This window comes from Oncorhynchus mykiss, chromosome 18, assembly GCF_013265735.2.
Source record: "Oncorhynchus mykiss isolate Arlee chromosome 18, USDA_OmykA_1.1, whole genome shotgun sequence".
Classification (NCBI taxonomy): Eukaryota; Metazoa; Chordata; class Actinopteri; order Salmoniformes; family Salmonidae; genus Oncorhynchus; species Oncorhynchus mykiss.
In genome coordinates, this window is record NC_048582.1 from 61674094 (window position 1) to 61696978 (window position 22885).

Genomic DNA, 22885 nt, shown 5'->3' on the forward strand with positions numbered 1-22885 from the left:
AGGCAGACCATTCCATAAAAATGGAGCTCTATAGGAGAAAGCCCTGCCACCAGCTGTTTGTTTAGAAATTCTAGGGACAGTTAGGAGGCCTGCGTCTTGTGACCGTAGCTTACGTGTAGGTATGTACGGCCGGGCCAAATCAGAGAGATGGGTAGCAGCAAGCCTATGTAATGCTTTGTAGGTTAGCAGTAAAACCTTGAAATCATCCCTTGCCTTGACAGGAAGCCAGTGTAGGGAGGCTAGCACTGGAGTAATATGATGAAATTGTTTGGTTCTAGTCAGGATTCTAGCAGCCGTATTTAGCACTAACTGAAGTTTATTTAGTGCTTTATCTGGGTAGCCGGAAAGTAGAGCATTGCAGTAGTCTAACCTGCAACCTAACAAAAACATGGATGAATTTTTCTGCATCATTTTTGGACAGAAAGTTTCTGATTTTTGCAATGTTACGTAGATGGAAAAAAGCTGTCCTTGAAACAGTCTTGATATGTTCGTCAAAAGAGAGATCAGGGTCCAACGTCGAGATCCTTCAGTTTTATTTGAGACGACTGTACAACCATCAAGATTAATTATCAGATTCAACAGAAGATCTCTTTGTTTCTTGGGACCTACAACAAGTATCTCTGTTTTGTCCAAGTTTAAAAGTAGAACATTTGAAGCTATCCACTTCCTTATGTCTGAAACACAGGCTTCCAGCGAGGGCAATTTTGGGGCTTCACCATGTTTCATCGAAATGTACAACTGTGTGTCATCCGCATAGCAGTTAAAGTTAACATTATGTTTCCGAATGACATCACCAAGAGGTAAAATATATAGTGAAAACAATAGTGGTCCTAAAATGGAACCTTGAGGAACACTGAAATTTACAGTTGATTTGTCAAGAGGACAAACCATTCACAGAGACAAACTGATATCTTTCCAACAGATAAGATCTAAACCAGGCCAGAACTTTTCCGTGTAGACCAATTTGGGTTTCCAATCCCTCCAAAAGAATGTGGTGATCGATGGTATCAAAAGCAGCACTAGGGTCTAGGAGCACGAGGACAGATGCAGAGCACAAGGACAGATGCAGAGCCTCTGTCTGACGCCATTTAAAGGTAATTTGCCATCTTCACAATGCAGTCTCAGTGCTTTGATGCGGTCTAAAACCAGTCTGAAGCGTTTTGTATACATTGTTTATCTTCTGGAAGGCCGTGACAGCTTTTTCAATTTTTTTTGAGAAGGATGGGAGATTCGATATAGGCCGATTTTTATTTTTATTTATTTATTTTTTTTTCTGGGTCAAGGTTTGGCTTTTTCAAGAGAGGCTTTATTACTGCCACTTTAGGACACATCCGGTGGATAGAGAGATGTTTATTATGTTCAACATAGGAGGGCCAAGCACAGGAAGCAGCTCTTTCAGTAGTTTAGTTGGAATAGGGTCCAGTATGCAGCTTGAAGGTTTGGAGGCCATGATTATTTTCATCATTTTGTCAAGAGATATAGTACCAAAACACTAGCCTGTGTTTTAGTAGCCTGAAATGGCTTCTTGGTAGCTAGTAGGCTGGGCTAGCTAAAGCCAACTTCATACAATTGCTAGGTGGCTAGTAGTATTACAGATACATTTCTTTGATTTTAAACAGGTCTAATCTGAGGGAGCACGTGCCCCCTATGGGAATGACACCTCTGCTACCTCCCACCCTCTCCTTTATCTCTATAGGGATATTGGGGAAATCTGGAGAGATCTTGTCAAAGGGCTCGTACTCTATTAAGCAATCAGCTGTCCAGTGCCCCAAAAATATTGACAACAACAATGAAGCTAGGGCCAGACAGATGGATAGAGCTGTACTCTGTTATCATAGCTCTATCTGTCTGGCCTGCAGGGTGTTTTGCCTAGAACTCCGCTCACATGGACGGAGACCTGGGAGGATGGCTGTTCTTCTTAAAGGCTGCTTCAACGGTTGAATAACTGTTGTAATAGGGAAGAAACAGGTGATGTGACGTTTTAAGGGTTAACTCATTTGGGATATCGCTGTTAACTAGGAATTGATTATGGTGAATTGTTATAGTGAATTGTATGTTTATTCAATATCTCCACTGCGATTTGATGCTCTGGAGGCAGTGAGTTGCCTTGGCTACAGGATTTCACAGCTAGGGTCTCATAATTGGATAGTTAATGTGAACAGTGTGTTCTGTGTGTTGAGAGCATGGTATTGGAGCAGGTCATCTTGTATCTATGACATTCTAAAAACCATTCCGAGGTCACGTTGACCGGAACGGAAGCCTGTGTGTGTGTGTGCCAGCATGCGAGGTGAGTGTGCGTGTGATCATACCTCGTTTCCGGAGTAGGCCAGTGCTGCTGTTGTTGAGCCCATATTACCTCAGCCAACATCATGCAGCAGCTTACAACATGTACTATGCTGCAAATATTTAGCCTTCAGGAGCTGATGCTAGAAAGCCTAGGAAAACAGTAAGACACGGCCCAAGGCAAATAAATAGCCTAACCCCCAAATGAGAGATGGTCTGTTTTGGTGGTGGCTGCCGCCTAAGCTGCCTGGTAGGGATTGTGTGTGTGTGTGTGTGTGTTTGTGGGGGTAAGAGGCTCTTGGTCTCTGCTTCCTCATGAAAGGCCAACTCCCTCCTCTGTTAGGTGTTACTATGGTAATTCCACACTGTTTACTATAAATGACACACCTACAGTACCAGTCAAAAGTTTGGACACACCTGCTCATTCCAGGGTTTTTCTTAATGTTTTAATATTTTCTACATTGTAGAATAATAGTGAAGAAATTTTTTTATGACATAACACATGGAATCATGTCGTAACCAAAAAATATTTTTTAAAAATCAAAATAGATTTTATATTTGAGATTTTTCAAAGTGTTGCCTTGATGACAGCTTTGCACACTCTTGGCATTCTCTCAACCAGCTTCATGAGGTATTCACCTGGAATGCATTTCAATTAACAGGTGTGCCCTAAGTTAATTTGTGAAATGTCATTCCTTAATGTGTTTGAGCCAATCAGTTGTGTTGTGACAAGGGGTGGTTTACAGAAGATAGCCCTATTTTGTAAAAGACCAAGTCCATATTATGGCAACACCATAATATGAAACAACAGTCCATCATTACTTTAAGACATGAAGGTCAGTCAATCCGGAAAATATCAAGAACTTTTAACGTTTCTTCAAGTGCAGTCGCAAAAACCATCAATCGCTATGATGAAACTGGCTCTCATGAGGACCGCCACAGGAAAGTAAGACCCAGAGTTAGCTCTGCTGCAGAGGATAAGTTCATTAGAGTTACCAGCCTCAGACATTGCAGCCCAAATAAATGCTTCACAGAGTTCAAGTATCAGACACATCTCAACATCAACTGTTTATAGGAGACTGTAAATCAGGCCGTCATGGTCGAATTGCTGCAAAGAAACCAGTACTAAAGGACACCACTAAGAAGAATATACTTACTTGGGCCAAGAAACAGGAGCAATGACATTAGACCGGTGGAAATCTGTCCTTTTTGTCTTATCCGAAATGTTCTATTTTTGGTTCCAACCGTCGTGTCTTTGTGAGACGCAGAGTAGGTGAACAGATGATCTCCGCATGTGTGGTTCCCACCCGTGAGGCATGGAGGAAGAGGTGTGATGGTGTGGGGGAGCTTTGCTGGTGACACTGTCAGTGGTTTATTTATAATTCAATGCACACTTAACCAGCATGGCTACCACAGCGTTCTGCAGCGATATGCCATCCCATCTGGTTTGCGCTTAGTGGGACTATCATTTGTTTTCAACAGGACAAAGACCCAAAACACCTCCAGGCTGTGTAAGGGCTATTTGACTAAGAAGGAGAGTGATGGAGTGCTGCATCAGATGACCTGGCCTCCACAATCACCTGACCTCAACCCAATTGAGATGGTTTGGGATGAGTTGGACTGCAGAGTGAAGGAAAAGCAGCCAACAAGTGTTCAGCGTATGTGGGAACTCCTTCAAGACTGTTCCAGGTAAATCTGGTTGAGAGAATGCCAAGAGTGTGCAATGCTGTCAAGGCAAAGGGTGGCTACTTTGAAGAATGTGAAATCTAAAATATATTTTGATTTGTTTAACACTTCAGGTTACTACATGATTCCATGTGTTTTTTCATAGTTTTGATGTCTTCACTATTATTCTACAATGTAGATTATAGTAAACATAAAGAAAAACCCTGGAATGAGTAGGTGTGTCCAAACGTTTGACTGGAACTGTATTTGGGACAATTGTTGAGAGGTATGAGTTAGTGATACTTTTTAAACACTCCCTAGACAGCCAGCCCTCCCTGGAGATCAACAGACCCTGGGTCCAGACTACTGTGACTGTAGATCAACAGGCCCTGGGTCCAGACTACTGTGACTGTAGATCAACAGGCCCTGGGTCCAGACTACTGTGACTGTAGATCAACAGGCCCTGGGTCCAGACTACTGTGACTGTAGATCAATAGGCCCTGGGTCCAGACCACTGTGGCTAGACCACTGTGGCTGATACTGTGACTGTAGATCAACAGGCCCTGGGTCCAGACCACTGTGGCTGATACTCATTCCAAAATCATGGGCATTAATATGGAGTTGGGCCCCCCACATGGAGTTGGGGACCTTTACACCACTCCAGCCAACAATTGGCATTGCGCAAGGTGATCTTAGGCTTGTGTGCAACTGAGGACCGATGATTTTTACACGCTTCAGCACTTGGCGGTCCCGTTCTGTGAGCTGGTGTGGCCACTTCGCGGCTGAGCTGTTGTTGCTCCACTTCAAAATACAAGCACTTACAGTTGTCCGGTTCAGCTTTATTAGGGCAGAAATTTGACAAACTGACTTGTTGGAAAGGTGGCATCCTATGACTGTGCCATGTCAAAAGTCACTGAGCTCTTCAGTAAGGCCATTCTACTGCCAATGTTTGTCTATTGAGATTTCATTGCTGTGTGCTTGATTTTATACACCTGTCAGCAACGGGCTTGACTGAAATAGCCAAATCCACTAATTTGAAGGGGTGTCCACATACTCAGGCACATATTCAGTGCCTTCGGAAAGTATTCAGACCCCTTGACATTTTCCACATTTTGTTACGTTACAGCCTTATGCTAAAATGGATTGAATACTTTTCCCCCTCATCAATCTCCACAAAATACCCTAAAATGACAAAACAAAAACAGGTTTTTAGACATTTTTGCAAATTTTATGTATATATTTTTTTCAACATACAGTTGAAGTTTACATACACCTTAGCCAAATACATTTAAACTCAGTTTTTCACAATTTCTGACATTTCATCCTAGTAAAAATTCCAGGTGAGGGCTTTGTGATGGCAACTCCAATACCTTGACTTTGTTGTCCTTAAGCCATTTTGCCACAACTTTGGAAGTATGCTTGGGGTCACTGTCCATTTGGAACCAAGCTTTAACTTCCTGACTGATATCTTGATGTTGCTTCAATATATCCACATAATTTTCCATCCTCATGATGCCATCTATTTTGTGAAGTGCACCAGTCCCTCCTGCAGCAAAGCACCCCCACAACATGATGCTGCCACCCCGTGCTTCACGGTTGGGATGGTGTTCTTTGGCTTGCAAGCCTCCCCCTTTTTCCTCCAAACATAACGATGGTCATTATGGCCGAACAGTTCTATTTTCTCCATTTCTCCAAAAAGTACGATCTTTGTCCCCATGTGCAGTTGCAAACCGAAGTCTGACTTTTTTATGGCGGTTTTGGAGCAGTGGCTTCTTCCTTACTGAGCGGCCTTTCAAGTTATGTCGATAAAGGACTCGTTTTACTGTGGCTATAGATACCTTTGTAGCTGTTTCCTCCAGCATCTTCACAAGGTCCTTTGCTGTTATTCTGGGATTGATTTGCACTTTTCGCAGCAAAGTACATTCATCTCTAGGAGACAGAACGCATCTCCTTCCTGAGCGGTATGATGGCTGCGTGGTTCCATGGTGTTTATACTTGCATACTATTGTTTGTACAGATTAACGTGGTACCTTCAGGCGTTTGGAAATTGCTCCCATGGATGAACCAGACTTGTGGAGGTCTACAAAGTTTTTTTTACTTGTGGAGGTCTTGGCTGAATTCTATTGATTTTTTCCTATGATATCAAGCAGAGGCACTGAGTTTGAAGGTAGGCCTTGAAATATATCCACAGGTACACCTCCAATTGACTCAAATGATGTCAATTAGCCTATCAGAAGCTTCTAAAGCCATGACATCATTTTCTGGAATTTTCCAAGCTATTTTAAGGCACAGTCAACTTAGTGTATGTAAACTTCTGACCCACTGGAATTGTGATACAGTGAAATAATCTGTCTGTAAACAATTGTTGGAAAAATACTTGTCATACACAAGGTAGATTTCCTAACCGACTTGCCAAAACTATAGTTTGTTAACAAGAAATTTGTGGAGTGGTTGAAAACAACTTTTAATGACTCCAACCTAAGTGTATGTAAACTTCCGACTTCAACTGTACCTTATTTACATAAGTATTCAGACCTTCTTTTTCTATGAGATTCGAAATTGAGCTCAGGTGCATCCTGTTTAAATTGATCGTCCTTGATGTTTCTACTACTTGATTGGAGTCCACCTGTGATAAATTAAATTGATTGGACACGATTTGGAAAGGCAAACAACTGTCTACATAGGGTCCCACAGTTGACAGTGCATGTCAGAGCAAAAACCAAGCCATGAGGTTGAAGGAATTGTCCATAGAGCTCCGAGACAGGATTGTGGCGAGGCACAGATCTGGGGAAAGGTACCAAAACATTTCTGCAGCATTGAATGTCCCCAAGGACACGGTGGATTCCATCATTTTTTAATGGAAGAAGTTGGGAACCACCAAGACTCTCTTCCTAGAGCTGACGAAACTCAGCAATCGGGGGAGAAGGGTCAGAGAGGTGACCAAGAAAACGATGGTCACTCTGACAGAGCTCCAGAGTTCTTATGTGATGATGGGAGAAACTTCCAGAAGGACAAACCATTTTTGCAGCATTCCACCAATCAGACTTTTATGGTAGAGTGGTCAAACGGAAGCCACTACCCCGTAAAAAGCACATGACAGCCCGTCTGGAATTTTCCAAAAGGCAACTATAGATTCTCAGACCATGAGAAACAAGGTTGAACTCTTGGGCCTGAATTCCAGCACCACGTCTGGAGGAAACATGGCACCATCCGTACGGTGAAGCATGGTGGTGGCAGCATCATGCTGTGGGTATGTTTTTCAGCAGGGTTGTTGTGTTAAAAAAAAAAAATCATCAATTTTAGAATAAGGCTGTAACGTAACAAAATGTGAAGGGGTCTGAATACTTTCCGATTGCACTGTGTGTATATATAGTGTGTATATATAGTGTATCTTGCTGCGCTTTGTAAGCACAGATCTAAAATGCTTCTTATTGTAATTTCTGCTCGGCATCATACTAATTCTGTGCTTCAGATGAGCAGACAGCGCTCTACCTGATTTGTACTGTAGCTACTGTTCTCCAGTGCTTTTCTAATAGGCAGCCTATTTCTCAGGTAAAATGCAAGATTAACTTTAAGCAAAAAAATTGGAAATATAGCTGGCTACATTATGTTTATGATAGGCCTAAACATTAGAAATATGATGGACATGCGTAGTGTTAGCCTTTTCATTTTAAGCTCATTTTACCTTTGGCTGCCAGCCAAATAGCATTGCACTTCTGTTGTCATCTGATGAAAATGAATCTATTTTCTGCTGAATGTGTTGCATTAATGCATTTTCTGTGAAGGAAAACTATAGCTGCACGTCCCTGATCACTCTGTTCAAGCAACAAACAAAAACGTTCAACATAAAACGCGCGACCCCTGTCAATACACAGCCGGACTCACCTGCTCCCGCTTTCTCACGTTGTGCTACTTACTAACAAACACGTGACTGGATAAACTGTTCTGGGGAACTAAGTAAGCATCATAATGTGCCTGGTGAAATGAAGAACGCAATCTGCTTTATCTCCTAATGAATTACACAAGTTAACTGCAGATATTTACTTTAAAAAATAGCTACAAATATTAAAATGTATTGAAAAACTTCAAATAAATAGTTTCAATGGTATTGAAAAACCATCCCAAATACCCTGGTATACTGTATATATACGGTATACCGCCCAATCCTAGTGTGCTTGGCATTGCAGTGGCATGCAAACCAATGTTTTCCCCACTGTGGTCACCTGAACTTTCATTTTAAACAACTTTGTGAAGCTTAGAAAATGACAACAGAGAACACTTCAAGTACAGTCAACACAACATTCCAAAGTGCTATGCATGAGATTCCAAACCATACTATTTCCCAGGAGCATCGTGTCATTAATGCTCGAACACATCGCACCGAAAGTAGATCTAGTGTTAATCTGACGATCGTTTTCACAAGATTCTACATGTAAAATCAGCGCGCTAATTATGTTTAGAGGTGCTAAGTACTCTCAGCCAGCAAATGCTATTGGTGTGTCTGAGCCCTAAGGCCGCAGTCTATCTCTCTCTCTCCCTCCCCAGGACTGGCAGTTTGACGACGGCGCGCCCCCTCCCTCTAAGGTGGTGGAGGACTGGCTGAGTCTGCTAAGGTCCCGTTTCCTAGAGGATCCAGGCTGCTGCGTAGCTGTGCACTGTGTGGCTGGACTGGGCAGGTGAGGGGACCAGCTCAGTTGGTAGAGCATGGTGCTCATAACACCAGGATAGTGGGTTTGTTTCCTGGGACCACCTATATTTAAAATGTATGCACACATGACTGTAAGTCACTTTGGGTATATGCATCTGCTAAATGGCTATTATTATTATTATTATTATTATTATTATTATTATTATTATTATTATTATTGATACTTTGTATTAGGGGACCAGTAGGATGCTCTGTAGTGAATGGACAACCGTGTTTGAGTATTCATGCATATCATTGCCTATAATCAGATCAAGGGGACATTTTTGATTTAAGGGTAACAAGGTATCACACGGAACTGGATCCAAAGAGGTTGTGTTGACTGTCACTGAGCTTTGCACAGTGCTTACCAAGTTTATCTGCCAGTCAGTTGGTTAAACCTGGGTCAAGGGAGGCTCATTCTCACCGGACCCACACCTCTCCAGGTTCAAGGATAGGATAGGCACCTCTGGTTGCGTCCCAAGTGGCAGCACTATATATGGTGCCGTTTGGGACACACCCATTGTTCATTTCTAGGGGAAAGAAAAGGGGCCTTCTGAGTAAGACAGATAATAGCGGCGAGTATACTTCTAGCTCAGCGCTTCAGCGTGAGTTTTCCCAGTACCCACTCTTCCTCTACACAGCCACAATGAGGTTGCCTGGTCCCAGATCTGTGTGTGCTGGTGTGACAATAACCAAAGGAGTTGGCAAGAAACCACAAAAAGATATGGGACCAGGCTAATGCGTAGCTGCCCACCCCATCATACTGAACAACCTCTTCTAGACCGGTGTCTAGACCCCTCCCTGTCTCCCCTTCTCTCTGAGGGCTGGCTAGCTAGCTAGCCTAGCACTGGGCCAAAGTCAACACAAACAGACCCCTTGGTGCCCCCGTGCTGCAGCAATTCAGTAATCCCACAGTATTATTAGAGGCACCGGGGGTGAAGTCTGAAGACGAAACAGGAAGGAGGCATTTGTTTTTGCGGTCCCCTCTTCACTGTACGTACGCTGGGCTCCTTCCATGACCTTTTAGCTGGGATCAGGCCCGACCCCAGTTGGAGCAGAGCGGGGGCCAATACCCTATAATTGAATCTGCTGTTCCATCCCATTCCATCTAGTGTTTATATCAGGCCCCAGCCCAGCAGCCCAGTAACTAGAGATGACCCTGGATCCACCCCTCTGTCTGCAGCAGGGATAGGCTAACTTTCCCTCCTGTCGTTTTGAAGCTGTGAAGGGAGAAAGTGAGCCATTCTAGCTAGCAACCACCCCACTGGGACATGTTTTTGAACAATAGGACAGTATTATACTGATCAGACTTTGTGTAAAGACACAGTGTGGCTGCTGCTCTTCTTCTTATTACACACAAACAAACAGTCCAACAGAATGTAGTAGGGGTAGAGTTATAAACCGAGTGACATGGGGGTCTGGTTTGGGGGCAGTATAACCCTGGCAGTCTGGGTTTGGGGGCAGTATAACCCTGGCAGTCTGGTTTGGGGGCAGTATAACCCTGGCAGTCTGGTTTGGGGGCAGTATAACCCTGGCAGTCTGGTTTGGGGGCAGTATAACCCTGGCAGTCTGGTTTGGAGGCAGTATAACCCTGGCAGTCTGGTTTGGGGGCAGTATAACCCTGACAGTCTGAGTTTGGGGGCAGTATAACCCTGGCAGTCTGGTTTGGGGGCAGTATAACCCTGGCAGTCTGGTTTGGGGGCAGTATAACCCTGGCAGTCTGGTTTGGGGGCAGTATAACCCTGGCAGTCTGGTTTGGGGGCAGTATAACCCTGGCAGTCTGGTTTGGAGGCAGTATAACCCTGGCAGTCTGGTTTGGGGGCAGTATAACCCTGGCAGTCTGGGTTTGGGGGCAGTATAACCCTGGCAGTCTGGTTTGGGGGCAGTATAACCCTGGCAGTCTGGTTTGGGGGCAGTATAACCCTGGCAGTCTGGTTTGGGGGCAGTATAACCCTGGCAGTCTGGTTTGGGGGCAGTATAACCCTGGCAGTCTGGGTTTGGGGGCAGTATAACCCTGGCAGTCTGGGTTTGGGGGCAGTATAACCCTGGCAGTCTGGTTTGGAGGCAGTATAACCCTGGCAGTCTGGTTTGGGGGCAGTATAACCCTGGCAGTCTGGTTTGGGGGCAGTATAACCCTGGCAGTCTGGTTTGGGGGCAGTATAACCCTGGCAGTCTGGGTTTGGAGGCAGTATAACCCTGGCAGTCTGGGTTTGGAGGCAGTATAACCCTGGCAGTCTGGGTTTGGAGGCAGTATAACCCTGGCAGTCTGGGTTTGGAGGCAGTATAACCCTGGCAGTCTGGGTTTGGAGGCAGTATAACCCTGGCAGTCTGGTTTGGGGGCAGTATAACCCTGGCAGTCTGGTTTGGGGGCAGTATAACCCTGGCAGTCTGGTTTGGGGGCAGTATAACCCTGGCAGTCTGGTTTGGTGGCAGTATAACCCCATCTCTGACGCACATCTCCCTTCCCCAAGGAGCTAGCCTCAGCTTTTGAAATGGTGCCAATGTTTTCTTGGCCCAACTTATTTATTTTCATACGTTTCAAATGGAAAAGACTGTTTCAGCACCCTTTTTCTCTGAGCAAAGGCTCACTAAGAGGGGGTTACAGGCTTACGTTTAGGTTGTGTGTGTCTAACAGGAAAAACCTTAATGGCCCATGATTAGATTTGTTTTGAAACGTTCACAGAATATTGTGTCCCCGGTTTATTCTGAGACTGACACATCTTTATCCCCGCTCCTCATTAAAAAGACCCAAAACTCTGAGGTTATGGCGGAACCAGCCCCCTTAACCCTATTAGTAAGCAGTGTTGAGCTAAAGCTTTTGTGGATTCAACAGGTTAGTGGAAGTTAGTCTGGCTGAAAGCACATAGCTCTGTCTGTGCCTTGTAAGGGGATGCTCTGTTTGAGAAGGTTGTGTATGAGAGCACACTCTCACACACAGCCATTGTCTCACACTTTGCCTTTCTATGTCCCACACACTCTGGGGGGAAGTTTTCATCTGGGTACAGATCTAGCTTCTCCTTCCCCAATCCTAAACATAACCATTAGTGGTGGAAATGCTAAACTGATCCCAGATCAGCATCTAGGAGCAACTTCACCCTCCCACGTCCCAAGCTTTCACTGTTTCAGTAAAGGGCACCACTCACCAGCCGTACTCTGGCCCTCGTATTCAGGAGTCACCACTGTCCTATACAGCCACAGGTTATTCTGTTCTGTACAGTAAGGTATTGCAGTGCGCCCCCTATCTATCCCCTCTATTGTTCCCTGCCTAAAATAATTTTGGTTTCAATAGATAATTTTGGTGCCGGAGGGCCTGAATGAAGCTTTGGGACCCTGTGCATCCCATCTGGAAAGGAATCTAAGAAAGAAAGTCAACTTTCTATATCAGTTAGTGATGTGATTGTTTCTGACTGGCCTGTTGTGGATGTTCTGTCTTGGCAGAGCCCCGGTGCTGGTGGCGTTGGCACTGATCGAGAGTGGTATGAAATATGAGGACGCCATCCAGTTTATCAGACAGTGAGTATCCCTCACTCTCTTTCCGTCTTACTGTTCTTCTGTATTCTGCCAAACTCTCTTGATCTACTGCGGTCATGTTATGAAACTTGTTGCTCTTGCGTTCATTGTCATTGTTATGGATCTGTCTGTTTTGAACAAGTGGCCCTATTATTAGAGGATAAGAACCTCTACAGATGAGGTCTGTTGAGCTCAGTTCTCTTACTGTAGTTCGTTCTTGAATATCCATGTTTTTTTTGTTTTCAAGGAAGCGCCGAGGGGCGATCAACAGCAAGCAGCTGACCTACCTGGAGAAGTACCGACCCAAACAGAGACTGCGCTACAAAGACCCACACATCTTCAAGAACAAGTGCTGCATCATGTGACCCCCCCCCCACCCCTCTCAGCCAATCATCTGCCTGCCACCGACTGATCTGACCCGAATGGATACCGACGACGACGGACAAGTCCACAGCCAATGCACTTTGTGACTGAACTTTTGAGAACTATTGGATTTATAAATCGTGAACTGAGCTGAGCAGCTCCACCAAAGGAAGGGTGTGATGTCTCCCTGGTGCCTAATGACAGCTCTTACTGAGGGGGTCGATGGATCCAGCCAAGACCTCCTTGAATCTGACTTTTTATCCAAGAGCCAGGCGAAGGTAGCTTGGAATGGATGGTGGCAATAGGACGTTGACTCTCGCCACATTGAACTCCATCATAACCATTGGGTGGTGCCTCGCCGCAAATGACTTGACTTGGTAATTGTACCTCCAACACCCTTTGCTACCAAATGGTGGTAGCGCCTCAACTCATGGTCTGAAAGACAGCCAGCTTTAGCTGTATGAATATAAAACCAATGTGAATCATGGGATTTTTTTTTTTTTTTTGTGCCTGGTTGCCCTTTTTTGCCCTGCCTAGAGTAGGTACTGGGCTGTTCTGTTCACTCCTTGTTCCAATGACCTGATGATTACTGTAATATATTTTTGTCATGATGCCCCTTTCTAGCTTGAATATTCAGTGGGCTTGCAGATGAGAACAGAGGGGTTGGGATGGTTATAGGGTGGGGTGCACTTGGATGATGACCAATAGGTTTATTTGTACTGTACCTCAATTTTGTAACTGATGTTAGGCTAGGTAGGACGGTTATTCACTTACTGGCTCACGGGTGTATGGGAGGAAGCAGAATTAAATTTCCCCTAGACTCTGATCTTGGGTCAGTTTTGCAGTTTCCCCACTAATGTTAAGGTTAGGATTTGGAGAGGGGAAGCTGATCCTAGATCTGTACCTAAGGGACAAAAAGCCACAAAGTGCTCTACGGTCATATCCTGTACTGAATACGTGTCCCTCTCTCTCTACCATACTCTTTGTTACACGGCAGCTGTGCATTGAGTCTACTCGCAGGGAGTTAAATGCTGTTGCTGAATTCAAGGGTCACGTCAAAACACTTTGGTTTACCCCACCCCCCCCCCCCCCATTGGCATAGTTGGTTAGGCCAACCAGAATGAATGCACGTTCTGCGTTTCTTTTCTAGCCCAGTTTCTCTATCAGGTCAACTCTTGTGCAGGTGTAGTCAGTTTACACCTCACCAGACACACAGCCTTGTCTCTGTTCGCCGCATTGAAGTCGCCTTCCGTCTGCCTTTTGAAGAAACCACCTTCAGCTGTATAGAAATAAAGTGTTTGTCATGGAACTGCTCATTCCTGGTGCGATGAGCTGAGTGGGAGTAGTGTGAGACATTGGATTATGTAAGAGGAGCGTGAAAATATGACAGCAGTAGCAGTCATCCACTTTGTTTTGATTGACTCACTACTTTAATTACTCTCCACAATGCTTCCACCTGCTGGACGTAATGAGTTGCTACAGGGTGTGGATATAACTTTGATGGACTCGATCCAAAATATGGTATAATTAGCTGTATTAATAATAAACTATTTTGTTATCAGAGTATGACAGTATTTCAAATCTCTGAACAGTAAAAATACCTGTTTTGCCAAGTAGATGGTGCCTTTGAGTTATGGGTTCACCTGAGGGAAAGGGCTTTCAAGAGCCCGGTTTATACCTGGTGTTAACATGTCTACACCTAAACATCTGGCCAAGATCAGGGGACGAGTAAAATAATTGATTGTGGTCAGATACTCACCACCTTCAGAGATTGATTGGATGAAAAGGGCTTTATAAATACATTTGATTGATGAAAGAATCCCTTTCTCAAATTTGGTAGTCTCTACTGTGTGTAGGGGCCCACGCTCATATTCCATTCTTCCACTTCAGCAGAACCAGGGCCCTGTTTCCCTTCCTAACCTTCCCCAGATGGGAGAGACTCTGGGCTAGCCTGGGAATCCAAACTGTTCGGTTTCGATTCCCAGGCTGTATCCCAAATGGCACCCTGTCAAAAGTAGGATACTATATAGGGAATAGGGTGCTATTTAGAACTGATTCCGTAAAGGAGATCTGTATCAAATGAACCAGAAGACTTAAAACAATATCCTCCTTGTGACTCCCATCCCTGCTGCTGTTGAGTAACGCCAGGTCTAGACTTGACAGTTCATGCAGCTTTTGTATTCTGATCATGGAAATCCGAACAAGTCATGCATCTACACCTATATTTAAATGCATCCACAGTGTCTAGATGCCCTTTTCCCACGCTATATTCAAATGCAGTATGTAAATGGAATAGGCTAAATCTGACAATACATCAACTTGATGGCAGTAGCCAGCTAACCGCTAGCCTTTTATGAAGCCACAAAACACATTCCTCAAAAGCTAGGCATGAAAAAAGGTCCCTCTTGCTCCAACAACACACCTTTATTGTGGGCGGAGTGTTGTTGCCACTGTATGTGGTTTCAGTAGCCTGATCGCATCAGCAATGTGTCCCTGACCACCACCTGAAGTTTTCCACCAGATCTGTCTTTTCAATGTGATATTCGCATTCACTTGTGGGCCAGGGCTTTAAACCTGCAATATGTCACTTTTTGGGCTACCTGACCAAATTCACATAGAAATGTGAGTTATAGATCTGTTTCTATGCTTCCTGTTAAGTTACATTTTTGCTTTGTTCACTAGGTTCAAAACAGCTGAAAATATTTCACAGCGGTTGAGATGGAACAATTACTCTACACCATACTTGTTTTATCGCAAACTGAAAATAAGCAGACTATTAGAATGTTTGCAACCAGTTCATGGCTGAGCGATTTCTGCATAGTGCATAACCAAATCTACTGGGCCTTCTGGGTAATGATTCAGTAGGGTACACCAAAGCAAAGGGTTTTTTTCTATAAAAAAAACACTTATTGAATAAGTTCAGGTTGTAGCTCCCAGTAAAAAAAAAAAATCCCTTCTGAACAACCCTTAATTTCCCCACACGACAGATACTGTTCTAGTCCTGATACTAGTCCTACCTTAGATTTGAGTAATTTAGCAGATACTTATCCAGAGAGCCTTGAGTGCAAACTCTTCTTCACCCACTGTTTGAGCTGCAGCCTCTCACAATAACTCTTATGAATTGGAACTCATGATAACCCTTTAGCTACAGAGTGAAAGATTCCATTCCTGGGCTCATTAATTAAACAACCATGTAAGTATATATCATTCAAATTGTACAAAAAAAGGAGATTCAATCATTGATCTTGGTGCTTTTCCGGAAGGTAAGAGACTTAGGTTTCTATACGTGTATGATCATTTATCCAACTGGACTTTCTCCATTTTCCATCTCAGCTTCAAACAAGTCAACTCCTCATTTAGTAAAACTGGGACAGTGAGGTCTCTTAAACTAAAGTAAAACAATGAGCCAGTGAAGTCTCAACTAGCCAGTAAACTACAACAACATGGGCTTATTGAACACATTTTATAAACACAATGTCATATGTCACCTTAACTCTTGTACAAAATGGTTGTTCAATGAGCCTTGGAATAGCCACAACTAAATAACAAGCATAATCATTGTGAAAATGCCTCGTGATAAGAACATTACGGATAACATTGAAAATAACTACGGGGGGGGGGGGGGGGGGGGGGGCGTTCTATAGAGAGAAATTCAATGTTGAAACTATATGACCAACAGAAGAAATGTATTTAACAAACAGAAAGTGTTACATGCAGCCCATGAGTCATTTCATGTGACCACTAACGGTTGATTAGAAAACAAAAACACTAGAAAATGATAACAACCTCTGGCCCATAGAAAACCACCTCAAACAAAAGTACTTTAGGGACATATAAAATACATTTTATTATCCATTTTGCTTCATTTCTACATTGTAGTTGCATTTCTAGACACTCATTATGAAAGAACGCAGCTACTGTTTTTATCCGGACACAGACGCAAGTAATGTTTGTTTTATCTTCTTTTTTCTGTCTCTCGTTGTGCGCCCGGATCTCAATATATAATTATTGTATGGTAAAAGAAAAAAGGGGAACCTAATATCTTTTTTTCTCTCTCTCTTTGTTATACTCAACATAAAAATGATTGTTGCCTGGACCTGCTGAGGGCTTGGTAGGCCGGGCCAGACAGGGGCTGTGGGTCCGTCCCGGGCCCCAGGCTGAGAGCACCTTTCAGGGCTGGGCCCCGGCGGCTGGGACCTGCGTGGCCAGAGCACTGGGGGAAGAGATCACAGGAGAGCCCGCCACGTTAGCCAGGGGCTGCGACGAGGACATGGAAGTGATGCCTGGAGAAGAGGAGGAAAACAGGGTCAGAGGAAGAGTCTGGGGTCTTCCCTAAGAAGAAAATATTCACATAAGAACTGATACTATTTTCTATAATTAACAGTCCTCCTTGGCCAGCTGTAGAATCATCTCTTCAGAACAGCCACATACTGTTATGACCCCTGCAGACACCTCATATCATCAGACCCCGTGTTTGTTACCTGTCATCATACTGGAGGAGCTGACTGGGGTAGAACCAGTCGACAGCCCTGATATAGAGCCCATCCTCGCCTGGTCTTTCACAATGGGGTCTGACAGACAGAGAATGACAGAAAAGCAAGCTAAGGCCACAGAGATGCAGCAGATATTTCAGACACAAACGCAGCTATGCATCACAACCATGACCTCAGAGTTCAATACATTCCTGTGAACAATGGGAAGAAGTGTGTGTATATATAGTACGGTAGGAATGACTCGCAGGTCACAGAAGTAGGAGGAATCAATGGCCTCCACTCTGACCATGCATGTTAAGTATGTATGCTATTTAAGAGGTGGAGCTCACAGAAGTAGGAGGAATCAATGGCCTCCACTCTGACCATGCATGTTAAGTATGTATGCTATTTAAGAGGTGGAGCTCACAGAAGTAGGGGTGCTCCATGGCCTCCCGGGCGGTGAGGCGGGCGTGGTGGTCGTAACGCAGCAGCTTGTCCAGGAAGTCCAGTGCCTCAGTGCTGACCAGGTGCTGGTTCTCACTGTGGACAAACCTCTCCCACCGCTTACGGGAATGCCTGGGAAACAGACTAAACGGTCATAGACAGAACACAACATGGACACAGCCTCTCCTCACGGTCAGACAGAATGCGCAGAATCTCTGAACTAGATTGACTATCGCAGCCGGAATGTGCAGAATCTCTGAACTAGATTGACTATCGCAGCCGGAATGTGCAGAATCTCTGAACTAGATTGACTATCGCAGCCGGAATGTGCAGAATCGCTGATCTACAAATCACAGTGCATCCAAAATAACTAGTCATTGTGATTCTACGCCTCGTCTCATTGCTCAAACTGACAGACAGACGCAACACTAACAACTTCTGCGATTCTGCAACCTACCTGCCCAGGATGTCATTGAACCTTGGGTCTAGCTCGATGTTGTATTTGTCGATGTAGTCATACAGGTCTTCTGTGCCCAGGACTTTTGCGATTCGTACAAGCTGCAAAACAAACGGGACATGACATGCATTAAACAATGGAGGGCTGCCCGAACATCACTAGAACCACTACTACTAGTTGTCTATCAGAGGGGATAAAGCAGCAGACATGCCATTGGACAATAAAGTAATGTTATAATCAAATCAAATTGTCACATGCGCCGAATACAACAGGTGTACCTTACCGTGAAATACTTACAAGCCCTTAACAACAATGCAGAGTTAAGAAAATATTTACTAAATAAACTAAAGTATCTATAAACAAATACAATTGATTGATGTATAGTTTGGTTGATTTGATAGGATGGCTGAGCTCTCACCTGGTCATAGTTGTCGTGTCCGTGGAAGAAAGGCTCCTTCCTGAAGATCATACTGGCCAGCATGCAGCCCAAGCTCCACATGTCTAAACTGTAGTCGTACATCTATACAGGGACAGTCAACAGGGAATGGTGTCAAAACATCAGACCACAGAATAAGTCAAGGAAAAGGCGACAGTAGAATTAAATTAGATGTAGGTTATTGAGGTGAATTTTTAATAAAACAAAAGAAATGATCCCTTTTACATTTTGAGTGGGGGTTTTTTCGGGACGGTGTTCTGGGCAAATGTGAAATGACATCTGCTCTGACTGCATGATTTATTTTCTGGATAAAATGTGGCATAAACCTACATTGTACAGAACAGATGCATCTAATTCAATCTTCTGAGGACGAAAGTAAACCAAGAACCATAGCTATACGACAGTCGATTGTTCCCCAGATCAATGCAGTAGGAATACAGTATATCGTCTTTAGAAGAAAGCTGATAAAACAGGGCCGTGTTCAATGGGGCACGACGCCTGGCACGACGCCTGACTAACCTGGTAGTCGACCAGCAGCTCTGGACCCTTGAAGTATCGGGAAGCCACTCGTACGTTGTACTCCTGAGCAGGGTGGTAGAACTCTGCCAAACCCCAGTCTATAAGGCGAAGCTAGGAGACAGAAGATGAAATCCAGTTAGTTTGAAAACATTATTAGAATCCAACGGCCAGGACTAATATTCATATAGATGGATTAAATCAACACACTCAGGACTTTGTCAAAAAATGTGTGTGTGTGTGGGGAGTGCATGAATTGTCATTTGTATATACAGAATCAGATAGAAATCTCATAAATTAATTGATAATTTATGTTTAATAGTCACAATGGGGGACCGAACCTTAGTAAATAAATATGATTAATGTTTTATATCATATTAGAAAAATAAACCAAAGACTATCTCTGAAATTTGTCTTACCTCAAGAGGCAACATGAATTATCCTACCAAGTGAATGAAAAGGTCCCATTAGACCCCTCAGAGGGGTTGTGCTGAGTAGTTCTCTATTGGGGAAAGATTCATGTTGAGCTTTCTACTGTGGTGGTTACACACTCACAAGCTAGTCAACGATTGGCTAAATTTCTTGTATGCCACAATTGGACCAATCACAGATGAGTGCTTTGCGAACCAACTAAACCCAACAGCAGCAAACTGTCAGGCAATACTCCGGCCATAAGTTGGTCTCTGTGACCACACGTACATTAGCCAATCAGAGTAGAGAAGGGAGGGAGGGAAAAGGGAAGGATAGGCCAGTACCTTTCTGTGTTCGTGGTCGATCATGACGTTGTGTGGCTTGACGTCTCTGTGCATGATTCCCATACTGTGACAGTAGTCCAGAGCCTGAGGGTGTGAACAGAGAGGAGAAACAGCTGACAACTGGCTCACGTTCACTACGGCACACCGTGGAAAAACGTTTTGCAACGGAAAACAAAAGAAGCAAGCATTTCTCATCGGCCAAGTTCAGATAGTACCTCCCAGTTTGTGAGCGTTTTGTGCGTACTGAACATAGCCACGGTGCTCACAGGTGGATAACAGGTCTCTCTAACGTATTCCAGCCAATTAAGTGGGGAGAAAGACCTTGCGAGTCATCTTTATGGCTGCATTAAGTCCTAGTGACCAAAACATAGGAAAACACTTGGCCAACACACCTATTGGGTATTATCATCAGTGGTGTAATGATTGATTTGCTTTCCCACCGGCAGAATGTGACCCTACACACACTATACATCTAAAAGTCTAAAATAGACTTATATTAATAAAGTATTATAGTTTTACATACAATAATCCCACTGAAAATGTGAACATTATATTCTCATCAACCCTGCTCCTGGAGATCTGCAGCTTTCTGTCCCATGATTGGCAGTAGGAATCAACAAGGCTGCTACCACCGTCTGAGACAGAGCTGTTGTAGAGCAGCAAACCTAAGTGAACCCTGTCCATAGTACTGCCATTTTTAGAGCCTTGTTTTTTTTTTAAACATCAGGTGTCTTCACAAGAAAGATGCTGCGGACAAACAAAAGTCAAGTATATTCCCATTGTCCTCAGAGATCAAGTCAACGGGTAAATGCTTAAAAATGCTATTGAAATAATTATGAAACCCGCAGGTTTTTATCCATCCATACGAGCTACAGTGTAAACTGAATAATAATAAACTCATGAAGTCTCAGGCATAGTGGTTTTCCTGTAGCTAGTTGAAAAGCAGCCATGTGAGGAGCAGCTGTGGTATAAATACTCCTGGCTGAGCTGGGGCTGGAGATGGGTTGTGCTGAGCTGGGGCTGGAGATGGGTTGTGCTGAGCTGGGGCTGGAGATGGGTTGTGCTGAGCTGGGGCTGGAGATGGGTTGTGCTGAGCTGGGGCTGGAGATGGGTTGTGCTGAGCTGGGGCTGGAGATGGGTTGTGCTGAGCTGGGGCTGGAGATGGGTTGTGCTGAGCTGGGGCTGGAGATGGGTTGTGCTGAGCTGGGGCTGGAGATGGGTTGTGCTGAGCTGGGGTTGTGGCTGGCAGCACAGAGAGAGGCGCGACGTGTCAGGCCTGTCCACTCAGATAAATCCTCGTCTTTAACACGTCTCCTCCATATGAGGCGCCTCTCTCTCGCCTGTCCTGATCACCATGGTGAAGAGTGAGAGGCCCTCAGCAACAGCAGGAGTGGGGCGGGGCGGGATTAGGCTTTAGCCAAAATTCAGCTTTTAAAATAATTAGACACCAGAGTGACCGCTATAAAATAAAAAATCTTAGCTCCGTTTACATCGTTCTCTTGCATTCTGTAATTGGCTGTCACATCACGATGATGTCACCATCGACAATTGCCGTCAATCATCTTCGGTATCCGATAGATACTATCCTAATAAAATCACCCAACTCTATAGTGCTGCGACTTAAAGCTGAAGTCCTGAACAACATAACGCTATTTTAATCAGGGGGGATTGGAGAAGCTCCAGTCTCAATCACCCAGACTGTGTCCCTAATTGCACCATATTCCATTATAGTTCACTATATAGAAAACAGGGTGCCATTTGGGAGGCACAACCAGTTATAGGTTACAATAATGGGGTCTTACCTTCAAGATCTCATACATGTAGAACCGTATGTCGTAGTCGGATAGCGTTTGATACAATTGCTGCAAAAAGAGAAGAAAAACTGAAGACACTTCAGCAGAATGCTACCATGAGGGAAGTAATAGAGGCATGTGGTCAAAGCTTCGGCTTCCATTTTGACTGGATAAAAATTAACTGTGATTCTTCTTACCTTGAAGTCTGTGTTGTTGACGTGTTCAAAGACCAGAGCTGGAGTCCGAGACTGCAATAAAAAAAATACAATAAAAAAAAACTATACAATTTCTTTTGAAAAACAGACCAAATATGATCAGTATAAACTACCATTAAATAGCAGATTCATACCAGATTCAGCTGGATTTTCAGCGAGAGTGGTAGCCAAAATGTCATATGATATGTACCGAGCAGCATGATGGCATGTGTTATTGGTAGGTTGATGAAACTGACCACTGGATCCTTGACGATGTCTAGAAGTGAGATGATGTTGGGGCCGCCTCGCAGGTTTTCTAGAATCTTGATTTCTCGCTTGATTTTCTTCTTTTTTACTGGCTGTTGAGCACGAGAGAAGAACAGACCAAGAGATTGGGCAAAGAGAATGTTTGACAGAGCTTCTGTCAATTAACAATTAACATAAGCTGCCTATTGGGGAACCCTGCTATATGGCCCATTCATAATCATCAGTCATTGGCCAAATAACAGGTAAAAGACTAGCTGCCAATCTCTTAGTGAAACCTATCCACAGCTTCAATAACTTTGGGTCTGAGTTGCAGAGCCTGTGGTCTAGAGGTAGTATGTATGTATGTATGTCTCTCCCCAGCAGAGACACGCTCCACCCCTGACTCCAGCCTTCCCACTGTTACTCCCATAAGCCCGTCTCCCCCTCTGTCTTTAACTTCTCTAGGGTAGGGGGCAGCTTTGGGAATTTTGGATGAAAAGTGTGCCCATATTAAACTATGAATATGCATATAGTTAGTAGATTTGGATAGAAAACACTCTGAAGTTTCTAAAACTGTTTGAATGATGTCTGTGAGTATAACAGAACTCATATGGCAGGCGAAAACCTGAGAAAAAATCCAACCAGGAAGTGGGAAATCTGAGGTTTGTAGTTTTTGAAGATACAGTGGGATATTGGTCCTGTTGCACTTCCTAAGGCTTCCACTAGATGTCAATCGTCTTTAGAAGCTTGTTTGAGGCTTCTACTGTAAAGGAGAGGCGTATAAGGGCTCTTTGAGTCAGTGATCTGGCAGAGTGCCACAGGCTCGTGACACTCGTTCACGTGAGAGGTAGCTCTCGTTCCACTGCTTTTCGGAAGACAGGAATTCTCCGGTTGGAATATTATTGAAGATCTATGTTAAAAACATCCTAAACATTGACTCTATACATCGTTTGACATGTTTCTACGGACTATAACGGAACTTTTGCCTGGACCTGCCTGCGCGTCGTGAGTTTAGATTGTGTACTGAACGTGCGAACCAAAAGGAGTTATTTGGACATAAATGG

The 22885-nt window shown here is 44.0% G+C and overlaps 2 protein-coding genes across 6 annotated transcripts in view; one reads left to right on the forward strand and one right to left on the reverse strand.

Moving 5' to 3' along the window:
- LOC110496663 (protein tyrosine phosphatase type IVA 3) overlaps nucleotides 1-14124 on the forward strand; it is a 64226-nt gene extending 50102 nt beyond the window's left edge. For 4 of the 5 annotated variants that reach the window (XM_036953447.1, XM_036953446.1, XM_036953445.1 and 1 more), the window contains 3 exons: nucleotides 8494-8624; nucleotides 12074-12148; nucleotides 12393-14124. In XM_036953447.1, the coding sequence (XP_036809342.1) occupies nucleotides 8494-8624; nucleotides 12074-12148; nucleotides 12393-12510 (324 nt within the window). In that variant the 3' untranslated portion in view covers nucleotides 12511-14124. The remainder of the gene's footprint in view (nucleotides 1-8493; nucleotides 8625-12073; nucleotides 12149-12392) is intronic. The other variant, XM_036953449.1, reaches the window with a different exon arrangement.
- Nucleotides 14125-15957: 1833 nt separating this feature from the next.
- LOC110496662 (casein kinase II subunit alpha) overlaps nucleotides 15958-22885 on the reverse strand; it is an 18352-nt gene continuing 11424 nt past the window's right edge. The window contains exons 4-13 of the mRNA XM_021572680.2: nucleotides 21833-21934; nucleotides 21579-21629; nucleotides 21391-21450; nucleotides 19589-19672; nucleotides 18837-18947; nucleotides 18300-18401; nucleotides 17882-17982; nucleotides 17408-17556; nucleotides 16990-17079; nucleotides 15958-16791 (exon numbers count right to left, since the gene is read on the reverse strand). Coding sequence (XP_021428355.1) covers nucleotides 16679-16791; nucleotides 16990-17079; nucleotides 17408-17556; nucleotides 17882-17982; nucleotides 18300-18401; nucleotides 18837-18947; nucleotides 19589-19672; nucleotides 21391-21450; nucleotides 21579-21629; nucleotides 21833-21934 — 963 coding nt within the window. The 3' untranslated portion in view covers nucleotides 15958-16678. The remainder of the gene's footprint in view (nucleotides 16792-16989; nucleotides 17080-17407; nucleotides 17557-17881; nucleotides 17983-18299; nucleotides 18402-18836; nucleotides 18948-19588; nucleotides 19673-21390; nucleotides 21451-21578; nucleotides 21630-21832; nucleotides 21935-22885) is intronic.